The sequence below is a fragment of the Cebus imitator genome, unplaced genomic scaffold (assembly GCF_001604975.1).
Source record: "Cebus imitator isolate Cc_AM_T3 unplaced genomic scaffold, Cebus_imitator-1.0 Scaffold422, whole genome shotgun sequence".
NCBI classification, from domain to species: domain Eukaryota; kingdom Metazoa; phylum Chordata; class Mammalia; order Primates; family Cebidae; genus Cebus; species Cebus imitator.
The window spans coordinates 1,730,433-1,749,526 of record NW_016107737.1 but is presented as its reverse complement, the minus strand read 5'-3'; the positions used below and the strand labels follow the sequence as shown (position 1 = coordinate 1,749,526).

Sequence of the window (19,094 nt, the reverse complement as noted above, 5' to 3'; positions counted from 1 at the left end):
TTTTTTTTTTTTCCCCATCTTCTAAAACTTTCCTTCAACTACCACTTCTTTTCTCCCTTCCCTCTGCAAACACTGGTACTACAACTTCCATGCCTTTATCACATTATTGTCAGCTGCACCCACTCAACACCATGATACTAAAAACGCCCTCTTTGGGGTCAGAAGAGACTCACGGGCAAATCCCGTGTCCCACCCTCCAGGCAGCAGTGTTGCTCAGGTTTCCTTAAACTCAAGGATATGGGGAAAGCAGTGCTAGAGTGCAGAGCTTGAGCTGTCTAATGCAAAGAGGATGCTTTTGTGCCATTTGGGGACTGCAGAGTGTCTGAAGCCCAAGCTGCCTTTTCCTTAACTCTTTATCTTTGTTCTCAGAATCTTATAGGAAGGAACAGCTGATTCAGGTTGAGATTCCCAACTTTCTGAGCCAAAAACACCACCTTCTCGCCTTTCTTTTAATAGAAGTGAGGGAGATGTCAAATCTCATCCTACAATGTAAGTCTGGAGCCACCGAGCACCCCTGCTGCTCCTTATCAAACACGGAACCACTCTCCCCAAAATCTTCCATGTTCTTGGGTGTTCTCTTTCCACAGCCAAAAATCCAGTGATTTTTCGATGACCCATCTATTAAACATTAATGTGGTCCAAGTATCATTCTTTTCTTAACTAACTTCTCCCTAGGAGACCCTGTTCATTATCATGGTTTCAATTACCACATAAGGAAATGTCTCCTGCTCCTCCTACACAATGTCTAGCTTGTCCTCTCTGTTAAGCCCTGGACTTCTAAAAATGTAAACATTCCACAAGAAAGTACTGATGAGCCTAGCGCCCTGACCCTTCTTGCCTGTCTCCCCCACCCACCTGCCCTTTCTGTTTTTCCTATCTTGTTTCTCAGTTGATGGAAACCCCATCTATCCAGGCACGCTAGCTAGGCTAGCACAGACAACTTGCAGCCACCTTCAAACTTTTCTCCCTCTCATAAGTCCGGCTAGACATCAACCCTAGAGAAACTGCCTCAAGCCTCTCAAACATGTATCCTCCTCTCTGTTCTCCCTGACACTGTTCTGACCTTCATAGGGGCTGCCCTAATAACCTCAGCAGAATTCTTTATTCGTGGGCATTCTGATTTATACTCCATACTAGAGCCATAGCTATCCTTCTAAAATGACAGTGTGTCAGCCGCTCCCTTAGTTAAAATCCTCAGTAGGCCGGGCGCGGTGGCTCACGCCTGTAATCCCAGCACTCTGGGAGGCGGAGGTGGGTGGATCACGAGGTTAAGAGATCAAGATCATCCTGGCCAACATGGTGAAGCCCCGTCTCTACCAAAAATACAAAAATTAGCTGGGCATGGTGTTACATGGCTGTAATCCCAGCTACTCAGGAGGCTGAGGCAGGAGAATCGCTTGAACCCGGGAGGCGGAGGTTGCAGTGAGGCAGAGATCACGCCACTGAACTCAAGCCTGGCGACAGAGCAAGACTCCGTCTCAAAAAAAAAAAAAAAATCGTCAGTGGTTGCCCACATTTTAAATAGGATCCACAACGCCTCAAAGCCAGGTTGCTTCTTGAATTCCTGCTACTTGACACCAAATACACCCGAGGCTCCAACCGAACTGCATTTCTCAAGGTTTCCTCTGCTCACTCTTCTATTTGGAAGTGTCACTTTTACACTCTGTCTTGTGGCTTCTTCTTTTGCACTTTCAAAGAACCTATCTCCACTACACTTCTCACACAGCCCAGTCTGCTCCTCCTGCAAACTATAAACTCCTGAAGGGCAAGGGGGTCTTCTCTAAATCCCTGGCCCAGGGCCAGTTACAAATCAGGCATTCAATAAGCCTGGTCATCACCGATAGATTTTATTCATCCAGCAGGATAGTCCATTTACAATTTTTCATATTATAATGGATAGGAAAATACATACTACAAGTATTTTTGTCCTTTGCACAGAATAATTAAATTGATATATACTTGAGCAGATTAAAACCTATGACATATGACCTCAAGGAAATAAAAACAGCTGCTATTTTCATAGTGCCTCTTAGATGGCCAATACCATCTTAAGTGCTTTGCATCTCCTCATTTACTCCTCACAACTGTAGGATGGGAGAATCAGCCCCACTTTTGAGATGAGCATGGAAGGCTCAGAGAGGGCACAGAAGTTGACTGAGAGCTCGCAGCTCAAAGGATGCCTAAGCCATTTTCAAAACCAGGCTCTGCTGTATATAAGTCCATTCTTTGACTTCCCATAATTCACTCAGCAATTTCATTATATATAATTATCCCTCAATGAAAGCAATCAAAACACTTAGTTAACCTTTAAGATAATACAACAAAGATATGAGATACCTTAGCATTGGTCTTGGTGGAGGTGGTGGTTCATCAGGATCCTGGCACCTTTTAGCTTTTTTAGTGACTTGTTTGTAGATATTTCGAGCTGTCACTCCTATCCATAGTACTGTGGCAAGGGTGGAATAGTGAAGAATTATCCCAACCTACAAGGAAAATCAAAGAATACATAAACTAAAAGAAAAAAATGGGCCAGGCAAAGTGACTCATGCCTATAATCCCGGCACTTTGGGAGGCCGAGGCGGGTGGATCACAAGGTCAGGAGTTCTAGACCAGCTTGGCAAACATGGTGAAACCCTGTCACTACTAAAAAAAGAAAAAATACAAAAATTAGCCAAGCATGGTGATGAATACCTGTAATCACAGCTACTCAGGAGGCTGAGGCAGGAGCATTGCTTGAACCCAGGAGGCCGAAGTTGCAGTGAGCCCAGATTGTGCCACTGCACTCCAGCCTGGGCGACAGAGCAAGACTCCCCCGACCCCCACCCCCATATATATACTTCCACTAAGGCTTATCTAAAAATTGGTAAGTAACTTTCAGAAGTCTGACTCAAAAGCAGCAGGAAGGCCTATCCTAATAATCAACTCTGTTGCCTGCTAATGCAACACCACATTCTAACAGAGGCGTGACAGGGGATCATGTTCCTGAAATACACAAACCAACAACTGGCTCCAAGAAGCTCACAAACTATCACTTATACCCAAGATGACCCTTAATACAGGACAGAACATTAAACCAAAGGTGTGTTTTTCATAAATGCCACATTATAGAGATCATTTTATGTTTTTGAGACGGAACCTTGCTCTGTCGCCCAGGCTGGAATGCAGCGGCGTATCGGCTCACTGCAACCTCTGCCTCCCAGGTTCAAGGGATTCTCCTGACTCAGCCTTCCAATTAGCTGGGATCACAAGCCTGGGCCACAATGCCCAACAGGGTTTCGCCATGTTGGCCAGGCTGGTCTCGAACTCCTGACCTCAGGTGATCCACCCACCTCAGCCTCCCAAAGTGCTGGGATTACAGGCATAAGCCACTATGCCCAGTCTAGAGTTTATTTTCTAACATTATTTTTAAGGAGGAATATATAGAGGGTACAGGTAACTACAGGGTGAAAGCCACAACACATAGAGAGTAAGTTGCAGAGTCAGAGACTGAGATCTAATCCAGAGCTTTTATAATTGTAGCAGTAACAAAGCAATATAATAACATATTGATGGTTAAGAGGGTGAACTCAGAATCAAATTTTCCTTGGTTTTTAAACTGGTATCCCCCTCTTACCTGCTAGGTGACCTAAGCAAAGTCACATAACATGTAAAGTGTTGGCTTCCACCCTTGGGAACCAAGAATAATGTAAAAGTACTATGGGGATAAGTAAGATAGTACACATGAAGCATTTAGCAAACCACCTAGTATGTGACAAGCAATTAGCAGAAAAAACTATATTATTTCCTATTAAAATGTGATTTTGAAGAAATAATGTAACCTCCCTAAAATTAACTTTCCTCAATTTAATAGTGGGGAAATTACCAATTGCCACCTCTGGGAGTTTCATAGAAATTGAATGGGCATAATACCTGGGATATAATAGGTACTCAGTAAGTATAAGATAACGGCAATACATGCACATGAGGTACCACTTAAGTTTCTTTTTATCAAATGACCTGTATATGAAACAACTCTAGTTGAGGATAAAATCCTAGGTGAAGATGTGAGAAAGTAAGAGAGACTTAAATTTTAGTTTAAGAAAAGTAAATGTCGTATGTCACTGCAGCATCAAGGACACAATACGGCTTTCTTAACTCGTTACTTACTCTCTTTTTTTAATCACTTATTTTTTACATAATTATTACAGGCAAAATTCTATTAACGAAAATCCAAGAAAAAATTTGTCATTCTAAAGGGATGCCTCTCCAACCTCAAGAAAATCAAAGGTCAAAAATAAAAACATGTCCCAGGCTCAGTGGCTCACACTTGTAATCCCAGCACTTTGAAAGGCAGAGGCAGGCAGATCATGAGGTCAGGAGTTCAACACCAGCCTGGCCAACATGGTGAAACCCTGTCTCTACTAAAACTACAAAAACTTAGCCGGGCTTGGTGGCGCACACCCCAGCTACTCAGGAGAATCACCTGAGCCAGGGAGTCAGAGGTTGCAGTGAGCTAAAATTGAGCCACTATACTCCAGCCTGGGTGATAGAGCAAGACTCCTTTTCAAAGTAATAATAATAACAACATGGACCATTGTCCAGAGTTCATGTTAATGAGAACCAATCTGCAGCAAAAACTTGATGACCCAAAAGCCTAAATCTTATTTTGCAGGGGAAAACCAGGGTCGTCCCTCTCCAGAGAAACCTTGCAATGCCTCTGGAAGTTCTGGGAGAGAGGATCAAGTTTGGCCCAACTACAAAAGTCAGAAGTGATCTTCTTGAAGAGAAAGGTTGCTTCTTGGTTCCCATTAGTCTTGCTGACTGAACGGTGAAAGCAAAATTTATAGACAGAAATGGAACAGAAAGCATAAAATAACCCATTGACCTATCTAATGTCATACCAAATAATGTAAGTAAAAACAGTATAAATGAATTTGATGCATAGAAACCAATAAATTCAAAACAAATCAGAGATTGACTCAAAATGGCCAACTCTGCTATTGCTGGAGGTGTCTCTAACACAAAGGTCAAAATAATGAGACTCAAATACGTAAGTAAAAGTACAGAACTTCAACACAGGAGGTGTCAAAGAATTTTCCACGGGGGAAAAAAAACATCTTTTGGCACTGAAGTGTTTTCTATGGCATTTCTAAATTTTCAGAGGAGGTTTACTCTTAAAGATACTGAAGCCTGATTATTACCAGTAGTGGAATTTGAGGGGTATGATGACATCTGCTAGCATAGTCACGAAAGCAAATCACTAAACATTCTACAATATTCAGAAAAAAAAAAAGGAGTGATTAATATCTAGTAGGAAAGATTTTCCTGTCTTTTGGAATGTAGTACTTCCTATTGTATTCTCCATCTGACATTTCGTCTGCATGAAATACAACCTTGCTATCACATTTTCTTCCAAATAAATCAGAGATGAAGATGGAAATTCTGTAAATTGTTTAGAAGTAATCTAATTCATGAGGCATGTAAATAATTAGTTAAACGCAGTAGATTATTACTCAAGAAAGCCACCTTACCTCAGGACACTAATTTCCAAAGTTGTAAAATGGGTATAAAATAATTATCCAAATATATGTTTGTTATCTAACTATAAACTCTCACATATTAGAGTTCATTTAACCACCAATGAGCCTACGGCAGTGCATCATACATAGCAACTGTGTAAAACAAATGAACTTTATGATGAATACAAACATATAGACAATGAATACATGAACAACTAAAATTTTAGCAGCTTACATTAATAAATGCCTGCTATGTATTAAAAAACGTATTCTTGCATGTGATTTCACCTTATCCTTTTGTCATCACCATGAGGTCAGTGTTAACCTTGAGATACAAAAACACAGACTAAGACTGAGAGAAGTCATCCACCAGAGATTACACGGTCAGTAACACAGCTGTGGCTCAAACTCAGGTTAGAGGGTTCCAAGGTCCTTGCCCTTCCTACTCTCCTACGCTGGCCTCTACTAAGTACTAAAGCACAGCGACGGGGCTGAGAGGCACTCGGAATCAAACAGACAACTTTTGAATCATGCCTTTTCCACCTAATGGCCTGAGTGACCCAGGGCAAGTTATTTCAATTGTCTATGATTCAATTTATATAGTTATAAAATATATGAAGAAAAACTACCTCCTAGGGCTAACATGAAAGTTAAGACGTAACACATGCATAGCAGTTGGCAAGTAGAATGGTCTTAATATTCACTGATTAGATTTTTCCAAACACATCTCTTGTGCCATTGCAGCAATCCTCTAAATAACAGATCTCAAGGGCACGTGACAAGGGCGGCTGGCACTGTATTTAATGAATTTAATCATGGAGTGGTGGAGCAACAAGGTATCTTACATAAGATCCAGCTGAATCCTCTCACTGCATGGCTAAGAAAACCAAGGACCAAAAAATTAACCACCAATTATTTGGCAGTGTATCATGAACCAGAACACAGATCCCTTCCAGGCTCCAGTCAATGGCCCTCGTACTTCCTCACTCAACTTCTTAGTTTTCTTTCAGCACCCATAGCAAAAGAGAGTTAAAGGCCATAGAGAGCACCTAAGATCCTACCTGAAATGAACTCAGGAACCAGAGTCAGAAGAGTGAGAAGTACCTGGCTGGTGGCACATTTAATAACCTCAACCAATCACTGTGTGGGAGAAACTATATTATGACCCATTGATACTGTTCATAAAATATGTGAGCTCGCAAAGGGAGATAATAAAGACAAAACGGCATGGATAATGTACAAATACAAACTGCACAGAAAAACGTGTGCACATGAGGGCTCGGTTTTTGAGAGGGAGGAACTTTAACAATCAATTACCTTAACTAGCTGACCCATTATTTTATAGAAGAAACATTAAGCCCCTACTAGGTTAAGAGACTATTAACATAAGTTGTTTTGGCAGACACAAAATTAGAACCTACCTACTAGGATCTGGAATCCTAATTCTACCACTCTGTGCTCAGCTGCTGATTACCTAAATTGAGTATTACAATGGAAAAGTGAAGCAAGGAATGTCTGAGTCAGAAACACAAGAATGATGCTATGTCTTTCATCAAAGGGAAGCACATTATAAACACAGAAGAAAACAACAGTGAAACATCTAGGCTGGCCTTTCCCTTTCCTTTTGTAAACCTTTAATGCCATTTGTTCTTGAAGCCCTAAAAACTCATACAATTCCTCTCTTTTTCCATTTAGAAATGGGGCCAGACACGGTGGCTCATGCCTGTAATCCCAGCAATTTGGGAGGCAGTGGCAGGCAGATCATCAGGTCAGGAGTTTGAGATCAGCCTCGCCAATATGGTGAAACCCCGTCTCTACTAAAAATATAAAAATTAGCTGGGCGTAGTGGCACACGCCTGTAGTCCAAGCTACTCGGGAGGCTGAGGCAGGAGAATTGCTTGAACCCAGGAGGCGGAGGATGTAGTGAGCCGAGATCGTGCCACTGGGTGACAGAGCAAGACTCCATCTCAAAAAAAAAAGAAAAGAAAAGAAATGGTATAAAATTCCACTCAGGACAATGAAAGGCAGTCATCTTTACAATGGCTTCTTTCTATTCATTTCCTTAGTGAAATAAATTTATGTGTCTGCTTCATGAAATCAATGCATACTTTGAGATAAAATGGAGACCTTTATTGCCAATGTGTGCTGAGTACTCTTCTAATAGTCTATGATCAAAACGGCTCCGGGTTGGAATGCATTCTACTACGTGCAGACGGGCTTCTTTTTCTTCATTCATCCAGTAAACATTTGCTCAGCATCTACTGTGGGTCAGGTGTCATGCTGGTCCATGGATAAACACCAGTGAATCAACTACTATAATTCTTATGCTTGTAAAATATAGAGTCCAGGGAGAGCTTACAGGTCAGAGATAGCAAACAGTAAATCGTAAAGTTTTGTAGGCAGCATGGAATTTTAGTGAGGAACTAATATGGTTTAGTTGTGTCCCCACCCAAATCTTGAATTGTAGCTCCTGTACTTCTCATCTGTTGTGGGAGGAACCAGGTGGGAGGTAACTGAATCATGAGGGCTAATCTTTCCCACGCTGTTTCCTCATAGTGAATAACTTTCACGAGATATGAAGGTTTTTATAAAAGGGAGTTCCCTGCACGTGCTCTCTCTTGCCTGCTGCCATGAAAGACATGACTTTGCTCTTCCTTTGCCTTCCCCCATGATTTTGAGGCCTCCCAGCCACGTGGAACTGTGAGTCAATTAAATTACCCATCTCAGGTCGATAAAGTGAAATCCACAAGGTAAGTGGCAGTCAGCCACATGAAGGGGAGAAAGACTGAGAACACAGAGGAGCTATCTTCTATAAATGGATTTAGTTGATCTGAAACCCATCATCTGACTTCTTATAGGTAGTTTTTTTACAAATGTATAGTAATAGCCTAAAACAGAAATATACCACACAGATGAGAGGTAATTTCACCAATATTAATTTAATAATGGTAACAGGAACATTTATTGAACAGTCAGTATATGACTGGTTCTCTCGAGATGCTTGAGTCATTTAATCCTCTCAAATATTCTTATATACCTACATTTTAAATTGGATCTCAGGTATACAATTATGGATTAATCATAAACCACAGTATCATGACACATTCTAATGAGTGGGCCAAGCACAGCATGCCTTTATTTAATTAGTTATTATTAATATTATGATACTTATCCAAGAATCTACCAGCAAGACACAAGACAGGACCTTGTCAATAACCTGTATCTAATCACACGACCCCCTCATCAGAGGTAACTATCATCCTACTATAGACTATGTATCATCACCCCACATCCTCTGTTAATCACTCCCTTGCTTTCTCTTTTATAGTTTTATAGTTTTATAGTTTTTATAGTTTTATTGCACCTATTTTTTTGTTAAAAGTGGGCTGTTTGTTTTAGTGATTTTTACCTTTATTAAAGAAAAACATGGTGAATTTTAATTTGTAGGGCTTACTTTTCACTTAAAACTAATTTGTGCTATTCTGCATTGCTATAATTCATTGGTTCTGACACTTGTATAATACCATAGAATTTGTTTGTTCATTCTCTCTGTGTTGGGTATTTGGGTTGCTTCCAGGTCTTTGATATTATGTATAGTGCTGCAATGAATATTCATATCCATACTCCTATTCATGTGCATACAGGCAAGGTTACTCTCTGAGGTCAGGAGTGGGCCTGCTGGGTTCCAGGGTACATGAACACATTACTATAGAAGGCAATGCCCCCCAAGAGGATGTCCACTTACATTCCCACCAACTATATAAAAGGATCCTGTGGGTTCATACGTTCATCAAGACTTGGGATTGTCAGGCTTAATTTTTGCTGACAGAAAAGCCCTAAAATGGTAACTAATTGCCTTCACTGGCATCTCCAGGACCCCCATGGTGTTGAACATTTCTGCACATGTGCTGGCCCTGTGAGTTCACTCTTCTATGACATGCTCGTCCATTCTCTTGCTACTTTTTCTTCTGGCTTGTTGTAGCGTTCTCACCAATTATAGCTATTGATGTATTTTTTTACTCAAATGCTCTGTTAGTTGTATGGACTGTCAATAGATTCCTCCAATGTGTAACTTAGCTTTTTAGTTTCTTTGAGAATTCTTGATAAACATGAGTTCTTATTTTTAGTCACAATTACCTCTTTTCTAGTGGATGGCTTTCACTGTCTGATTGGCCTTCAGGTCTCCAACATTTTTTAAAAAGGATTTTAAGATGTTGGCTTGGATATGTAAGTCTTTAAACAACCTATAGTTGACTTTTTTTTTTTTTAAATGTGGCATGAGGTATAGACACAGTTTAACCATTTTCCAAATGGATTTTCTCTGGCTCCATTTACTGAATGGTGGTCTCTCTTCCCCAGGTGTCAAGGCATGTCCCTTCTGTTGAATGTCAGAGTTCCCATGGTCTGCCTCTGGACTCTCTATTCTATCCGACTGGCCAATTTATCTCTGCCTACAGCTATTACCACACTGCTTTCATTTCCATAGCCTCATAAACCCTGATGACTAGAAGACGGTCTTCAGGCTCTGCTCCTCTTTTTCATCAGTGTCTTGTCTTTCTTTGGCCATTTATTTTCACATAAATTTAAAAATCGTCTTATTGAGTTTCATAAAAAATTCTACAGATTAATCTTAGAAGGAACTGCCATCTTGCTGATATTGTCTTCCTATCCTTTGATCTATTATATCTTTCCATTTATTTAGGTCTTCTTTAATACATATTTTAATTTAACCCGTAAATCTTGAACATCTTTCAGTATTCCTAGGTGCCTGATAGTCTTTGACACTATGTAAATACTACCTTCTCATTATGTTTTCTCACAATTGTATTTCTGCATACTAGCAGCCGCTACTTGCTAAACTTTCCTATTACTTCTAAGTAATTTTGTGGAAATTAGTTTTTTAATATAAATAATCACATCATCCAACTCAATTATCATTCCCAATTTATAGGTGAGAAAACTGAGACACAGACGAGTAACACATTAAAATCAAAATCTCTAAGAGATACCCGCACTCTTGCGTTCCCTGAAGTATTACTCACAGTAGCCAACAGATAGAAACAACTTGTATGTCCATCAACAACAAATAAAGAAAACACGGTCTCTACATACAATGGAATAGTATTCAGCCAAAAAAAAAAGAGGAAAATCATATTCACCAACATAGGTGAACCTTGAAACATTATGGTAAATGAAATTAAGTAAGTAACAGAAGGATAAATACTGCATGACCACACTTATGTGCAGTATCTAAAGCAGTCAAGATCATAGAAGCCAAGAAGAGAATGGGGATTGCCACAGGACTGGGGGAGAAGGGGAGTCATTGTTCAATGTATACCGAGTTTAAATCATACAAGATGAAAAGTTCTAGGTACCTGCTCTATAACATTGTGCTTACAGGTGAAAATATTGTACTGCACAATGAACAATTTGTTTACAGAGTAGATCACATGTTATGTGTTTTTTAATCACAGTTTTAAAGGCAAAAAAAACAAAACAAAACAAAAAAGAAAGGTTAAACAGATCGCCCACAGAAACACAGCCAGTAAATTGTAAACTGAAATCCAAATCCAGGCGGCCTGAACTTTCAATTAGTGTTAAATGTCTTGCTCTCATGCAGGTGAAAAACAATATACAAACACAAAATAAAATTTTCCACAGTTTCTATTCATATATTGAAGAGTTTCCATTTTTATATTTATGCTGCAAAAAAACTGTTCACTAAGGCTATATATGTAATAATTTATTGGAAATGAAGGGTAGAATTTTTTAAATTCTTCATATTTACCTAACCTAGTGTTATTTGTATATCTTTACAGTTAACGTTTTTCCAATTTGGATGTGCTCATTAACACATAAAATAATTCTTAAAATTCTACTATCAGAAAATGTCACTTCTCTTTCAGCCAAAGTCAGAACTTTGTAATTTTAAAGATAAATAACAGGCATTGTAGCAATAGCTATGCTGTGTAATTCTGAATTCCCAATAATAAAGGGATGAGCTGTTGAAGTTATATATTCAGTTGCAAAGCGGTAATTTAGAACATGAAGTACACTGGCAAATTATTTAAGTGACAGACATTACATATATCTTTAATCAGTTAAAGAAAAGGTGTTAAAGAATGATTTTTTTCTTTTTATAGTTAATGAAATTGTTTTCTAATACCAGTAATTGTTTCCATTTCAATTTTTCCCTCTGACTTACTGCTTGGCAGACGCTGGCATTCCTGGTCTGGGTTATTCCTCCCACAAAGACCACACAGGTTAGGAAAAGATGAAAGCACAAGTTCACAAGCATGTGCCAGCTCTTGAGGCTGATTCTAATCAAACTGTTTAAAAAACAGAGAAAATATTAATATTCAGTCTAGTACCTATGAAGGAGGAAACTATGATGTTAGATCTTAAGTTAATTCTAACTGCATAAAAGGCAAAAATTAAATATTTTATATTTAAACATTTTATTTAACAAACATATGCTACCAAACACACACACACACACATATACACACACAGATCTGAGGAACATTTAACTCAATCTAGTTTCTTAACATTCGACTTTATGCACTTAAAAAAAAAAGTCATTTATGGAACCACTGCATCCACTAAATGCTAAATAAATTCTTCACAATAAGAAACACATGGGCTTGGCTGGGCACGGTGGCTCACACCTGTAATCCCAGCACTTTGGGAGGCCAAGGCGGGCGGATCAAGAGGTCAGGGGTTCAAGACCAGCCTGGCCAACAGGGTGAAACCCCATCTCCACTAAAAATATAAAAATTAGCCAGATGTGGTGGCACGTGCCTGTAGACCCAGCTACTCGGGAGGCTGAGGCAGAAGAACTGCTCAAACCTGGGAGGTGGAGGTTGTGGTAAGCCCAGATCACACCACTGCACTCCAGCCTGGGTGACAAAGTGAGACTCTATCTGAGAAAAAAGAAAAAAAAGAAAGAAAGAAAGAAACACCTGGGCTTTTGTTACTACAATGTCTTAAGATGACTGGATTACCTGCTAGGCTACCTACAGACTTCTGCACCACACAAATGGGTCTTTTATTGACCTACTGGCATAGGTCTAAAACTCAATGCATTTCTTCCTGGACTTTCATAATGAAATGTTGAAGTCTCTCATATATATATATATATATATATCTCAAATCTCCTTTTGTTTCTTAACTAAATGTCAAGAAATGCCACATGTCTAGCTCAAAAAGGAAAATCCATTCTAGCAAAACATTTTATAAAGTGAACTTCTGCTTAGCAAATCCTTTTAGTTCATTATTTCCTACCATAAAACACAAGTTTCTGTAGCTTTGCCTCCAATTAACAAAAAAAAAAAACCCCAACATATCCCATGCTTAAATGGCACAAACTTTCTTTAAAATGCCATCTGTAAAATAAAGGCCATAATAGGCAAAAAGTCATAAAATAATTGCAATAATACAGTCTGATACCTGGAGATGCCTCTTTAGGTGCCTCTGCAGGTAAGAAACGTCTGCCTTACTTTATATCCTGTTGCTCCTGTGAGCCGCCCCACAGTCTCCAACACATATTTCCCATATCCTTTTCTACATATGAACCCAGCAAACAGACTACATACTGTAAAAATTGAATTTATCATCCCAAATACTAATTATGTGTGTCTCTAATGGCACAAAATGAAGAAGGCATGAATGTATTCTAAAGTAATTATCCTTACTTTGGAAAGACAGCATGATAACAAACTCACTTTTATCCAAATTACATGTGAAATAAGGTCCTTCAAATCAAAGTCCACGGATCTAGTTTGTTGAGGTGTATTTCTTACCTGTGATGGTATATGTAACTGACAATGACGGCTAAGAGACATAAGAGGAGAATGACAGCAGTAGTATAAACCATGGGATGCAGGAGGCTGGCCGCCTGGGTGTATAGTTCAGATCCCGTCAAATCCTAGGGGCAAAAAGAAAGATTCATTCTAGCAGCAGTTCTCTTGACATTTAACTACTGAGATTTTTTTGAGTGACCAAAACATATCAATAAACAAAAACTCTGGCCCTTATGTCTCTTTATTTTATTCAGATTAATGTTTCATGCTGTTTTCCTAACACTTTGCTTTCCTAACTTCTATTATGTTAACTGCTTATGGCATACCCTCATTTTACAGTGGACCATCTACTTTACAAACTAGAATGTTGAATCTGCTATGAGGGTAAAAGAGAAAGCCGCCCCCTATATTTGGGCAATTCAGAAAGGATAACCAGACTTCATCCTTTTCAATGCCCTTTAAGCTCAGTTATCACTATGCATATTCACTAGCTGATCACACACAATGAGAGCAGTATCTTTGAGTCTACAAAGCCCAAAGACACCTCTCTATGTGTAGTCAAGTTCAACTTCAAGTTCCTCAAATACAAATGGACCACACACTGCATAGGGAACTGGAGATATAACGGTAAGACAAAACATGGTTCCTGCCCCTGAAGAGTTGAAAACCACAGGGGAGACACACGTACATCCAGATCATAACAACGTTTGATAAAGTACAGCACAGTTATGGCAGCAAAGAGGAAGAGCGTTGTAAGGGCCCAAAAATCAATAAATGGCTGAGCACAGTGGTTCACACCTGTAATCCCAGCACTTTGAGAGGCTGAGGTGGGCAGATGGCTTGAGCCCAGGAGCTTGAGACCACCATGGGCAATACAAGGAGATCCATTTCTACAAAAAGCATATTTTAAAAAATTAGACAGGCATGATGCTGAGTAGTCCCAGCTACTCAGTAGGCTGAGGTGGGAGGACTGCTTGAGCCCAGGAGGTCAAGGCTGCAGTGATCCAAGATAGCACCACTGTACTCCAGTCTGGGCCACACACCAAGACCCTTTCTCAAAAGAAAAATAATTTAAAATACTAAGCAATAACAGCATGTCACCTACAGAACATTTACCATAATCCCAGCACTAACTGTGACCAGCACCATAACTGTATGAGGTATGTATGTTATATTAGCCCCACTTTGTAAGTTTAAAAACTGAGGCACAGAAGTTACATGCCTTAAAGATTAGATTCAAAGGAGCTTGGCTGCCAAGTCCCTGCTCCCAAATACAACTGCCTCTCTGAAATGAAAACAATGGGCATCTTAAAGCTACCCTCTTTAAAAAGGACCAGAGCAAGCTGGAAAAACACCTCCACCCTGGCCGTCATGCCAGATAACGGGCTGTAAGAGCCAAAGCTGTAGGTTTACCAGATCTCTTCACTAAATTCTCCTTCGGCACTGACTCTTAAAGCTAAAATGTGACTACTGAATAAGGGAAGGAGCCCACAGTGGATTTACCTCTAATTAGGAAGTTCTTATTAATAAAATATCTGAAACAAGAAAAGCTAGATTAAAAAAAAAAAAAAGAAAGAGAATAGGTGACAACCAGACAAGGAAATGGAAGATGACCTCGACAGAGTAGGAAAGGAAGGGACAACTTTTCCCAGGGAAGAATCAGAAGTTCACAATCTACAATTATAGATCTAAAAAGATCATATCAAGATGCTGAACAAACCCCTCACCTTATCAAATGCTGAACAGTTAATGACAAAAATCACAGTAAGTGGGGCGCAAAGCTGAGAACACAGGAAACGGAATTTCAGCTAAACTACTCCCCTATACTCTGATGAGCCTCAAACTTACAATTCACCCATTTACTTGACAAACGTTGAGTGTCTGCCACGGCCAGGCACAGCGCCAAGTAATGGATATACAGGAATTGGCAGAACACAGTTCCAGTCCTTTGAGGCCCTGCAGTCTATAATTTAAGTACACAGAAGGGAAAAGACCAGAGAAAAGCCTATCGGGACCAATTCTGAGCAATTTGCCTTTGTGAGATGACCATAACACTATTCTGTAATACATGGCCTCAAAATATTTTCATTCTGTTAAAAGTCTAAAATATTAGTGGGGAAATTCAAAGAAATGTTGAGACAATGAAAACCAGTTAGATGCTAGTGAGAGTAGATCTATTTTCATCCAATTTCAGTGAAAAGCTTCTATTCCAGTACAGAACTAATAACAGAATAAATTTTCCGTATCCAGTTTAGCTTCTCAACTCTTCGTGCACTGTCTGTTTTAGATGACTGCAGGAAGCATTCAATAACACGTTGCCATTTACCAGCTGTAAGACTTGGGGCAGTTACCTCACTAAAAAAATGAAGACTCCTCTAATCATCTCAGGGGGATTGGAGAAGGGGTAGAAGAACGGCGGTAAAAGTGCCTTCCATAGGCCCTGGCAGAGAGTAACAACACAGGGAGCTGGATATCATCAAATAAAACATTTGACTAAGAGCCAATTTCGTTCTCAAAATATACTCTATATGGCATTCAAATTGAAAAGAAATCAGTTACTTTTGGCCAGGCACAGTGACTCATGCCTATAATTTCAGAGTTTTGGAGGGCTCAAGGCAAGAGGATTGCTTGAGGCCAGGAGTTCGAAACCAGCCTGAGCAACACAGTGAGATCCCATCTCTCCAAAAAATAAAAATAAAAACATTAGCCAGGCATGCAGGCATGGTGGTGTGCGCCTGTAATCCCAACTACTCAGGAGGCTAAAGTAGGAGGATCACTTGAGCTAGGGAGGTTGAGGCTGCAGTGAGCTGAGATGGCACCACTGCACTCCAACCTGGGCAACAGAGTGAGACCCCCATCTAAAAAAATAAAAAGTTAAAATTCAAAAGAAACTGATATTTTTCAAAAGCCAAACAAATGTGACACAGAATGAAAAAGAAACAAGATGTTGAAACAGAGGGCAACAAGGACTGAAGAAAGGCATGAGTACCCCTGTCACTGGGCACACAGGGCACTGCTTCCACAGGGGCATTTTTTCCTCAACGTTTTTATTCATACATAATAACTGTACATATTGATGCCATACATGTAATATTTTGATCCATACATAAAATGTGTAATGACCAAATAAAAGTAATTGGGAAATATGAAATATGCAATAAATTGATAACTACAGTCATCCTACCATGCTATCAAACATCAGAACTTACTCCTTTCTATCTGTATTTGTGTACTCATTAGCCAACATCTCTTCACCCCCTATTCCCAGATCCTTCCCTTCCCAGCCTCTGGTATTTACCATTTTACTTGCTACCTCCATGAGATCAACTTTTTCAGCTCCTACATATGAGTGAAAATATACACTATTTGTCATTCTGTACCTGGCTTATTTCACTTAACAAAATGACTTCCAGGCTCATCCATATTGCTGCAAATGACAGGATTTCATTATTTTTTATGAATGAATAATATATTTGCTTTTGTGTATATATACCACATTTGCTTTACCCATTTGTCTGTCAATGGACTGATGGACACTTACGTTGATTCTATAGCTTGGCTATTGTCAACAGTGCTGCAGTAAATGGGAGTGAAGGTATCTCTTCAATATACTGATTTCCTTTCTTTTGAGTAGATACTCAGCCGTGAAATTGCTGAATCATACGGTGGCTCTATGTTTAGCTTTTTAACTTACAAACTATTTTCTGTAATTGCTGTACTAATTTACAATCCCACCAATAATATATAAGAGTTCCCTTCTCCACATTCTCCTATTTTTTGTTTTTTTGATACAAACCATTTAACTGGGGTAAGATTTCATTGTGGTTTTGATTTGTATTTTCCTGATGACTAGTGATGGTATTTTTTCATATACCTGTTGGTCATTTGTATGTCTTTTCAGAATGTCTAGTCAGATCATTTGACCATTTCTAAACTCACATTCTTTTTAAATGTTGAGTTGTTTCAGTTCCTTATTATTCTGTCATTAATTTCAGAAGAGCATTTTTGACCTGCCCACATGCAAAGAGGTCCCCTGGTGAAAACTGAACCTAGGGAAAGTATAAAGGGTCAGATAGTAAATATCTGGGGGCCAAGAGGCAAATCAAAGCTGTTATGCAGGTAGTATTAACCATGTGAAATAGAACTACTAAAAAATTTAAAAGCCATTCTTAGCTTTCCCACCTTAAAAAAAATCTGGCTAGATTGGGTAATACAAAAGAATATAAAAATATGTAAGGCAACTGAGAATTTTAGGATACCAAGACAGTAAACAAGTTAAAGCTCTGTAACGAGAGAGCAGAGGCAGAAATCTGAATCAAATTATTTTCAATTGTGGTAGTAAATAAACATAGGCTTTATGATAACAACAATAGCATTACTAAACACACTATACAAAAATGGCAGTATGAGACACCTTTGATTAGAAAAAGCAAACCTGTTGCTCACATTTGCAACACAGTAATAAATAAAATAGAAAATGTCTCTGCCCTCCAGCACCCACATGACCACAGTCCACCACTAAATAGCAATCTTACTCATTCTTCTGTGTGATACACACTTTAATAACTAAGCCAGGAAGTGAAAAAAAAAGTTCTCCACAGAAGTTAGCGGCACCGACGCAGAGAAATTAAACATCAAAAGTGTATTAAAAATGACAAAGATGATCATTACTAAGTCTAAAATAAATGGAAAAAGAGTTTTTAAAACTGTTCACTTGACAGAGACTCATATATTTACAAGTATTACTTTAGGCCTGAGATTTTCTGAACATAAAATCAGAAGATTTCCATAATTATCACTGTATCAATAATAAGAATAATTAAAATTAGCAATTGTCTAAATTCACTAGGATCTGAACAATGGAAAGGAACGCAATGAAAACATATCAGGGCACCCTGTGTGTCAGGGTATAAAGAATTACAATGAGAGTTTATCAACAAAATTTTAAAATAGATCTGAAATCAGAAATGTAAAAAAAAAAAAAAACAAGAAACAGTTGTGGTGAGCCGAGATCATAAAAAAAAAAAAAAAAAAAAAAACAAAGAAAAACAAAATAAAAAAAAAAAAAAAAAAATTTAAAAGAGGACTATGGACTATGACTTACTTCTATGTTGCTTTTTCCCCCCGCCAAGGAACAAAGAATATTAAAGATTTTATTCCCTCTACCTCACACCAACAAAAAATCAATTCCAGTCAAATCACGGATCTAAATGTAAAAGGTAAAACACAGTAAAGCTTCTTGAAGAAAACAAAAGAGAATATCTTCATAATCTTGGGGTAGAAAAAGATTTCTTAACTAGGACATAAACAGCATTAACTAAAAAAAAGAAAAACACTAAGAAATTGTACTTCAGAAAAATTAAGAAACTCTCTTCATAAAAAGACAATATTGAGGGAAAAAAAGGCATGAACTGGGAGAAGATATATATAACACATAACTCTAACAGGGAGCTCATATTCAGAACTCGTATTGAGAAGTCCTATAAATAATTAAAGAAAATGAAAGACAACAAAATTTAAAATAGGCAGCAAGACATGAACAGAAACTTCACAAAAAGAGGATACCCAAGTCACCAATAAAAAAATAAAGAAGTGCTCAACATCAATAGTCACCAGAGAAATAAAAATTAAAATGACAGTGATATATCACGATACTACCATCAGAAGACTAAAACTGAAGATTGACAATTCCAAGCATGGCAAAAATGTAGAGCACCTGGAACTCTCATTACTGTTGAGATCATAAACCAATATAACCACTCTGGTCAATTGCATGGCTTTAGCTACTTAAATC

At 38.7% G+C, this 19,094-nt stretch overlaps 1 protein-coding gene across 1 annotated transcript in view; it reads right to left on the bottom strand.

Moving 5' to 3' along the window:
* The window catches only part of ADGRA3 (adhesion G protein-coupled receptor A3), a 127,929-nt gene that overhangs the window by 2,970 nt on the left and 105,865 nt on the right, over positions 1 to 19,094 (bottom strand). Inside the window, exons 15-17 of the mRNA XM_017509817.2 lie at positions 13,301 to 13,425; positions 11,704 to 11,827; positions 2,338 to 2,483 (exon numbers count right to left, since the gene is read on the bottom strand). Of these exons, the coding sequence (XP_017365306.1) occupies positions 2,338 to 2,483; positions 11,704 to 11,827; positions 13,301 to 13,425 (395 nt within the window). The remainder of the gene's footprint in view (positions 1 to 2,337; positions 2,484 to 11,703; positions 11,828 to 13,300; positions 13,426 to 19,094) is intronic.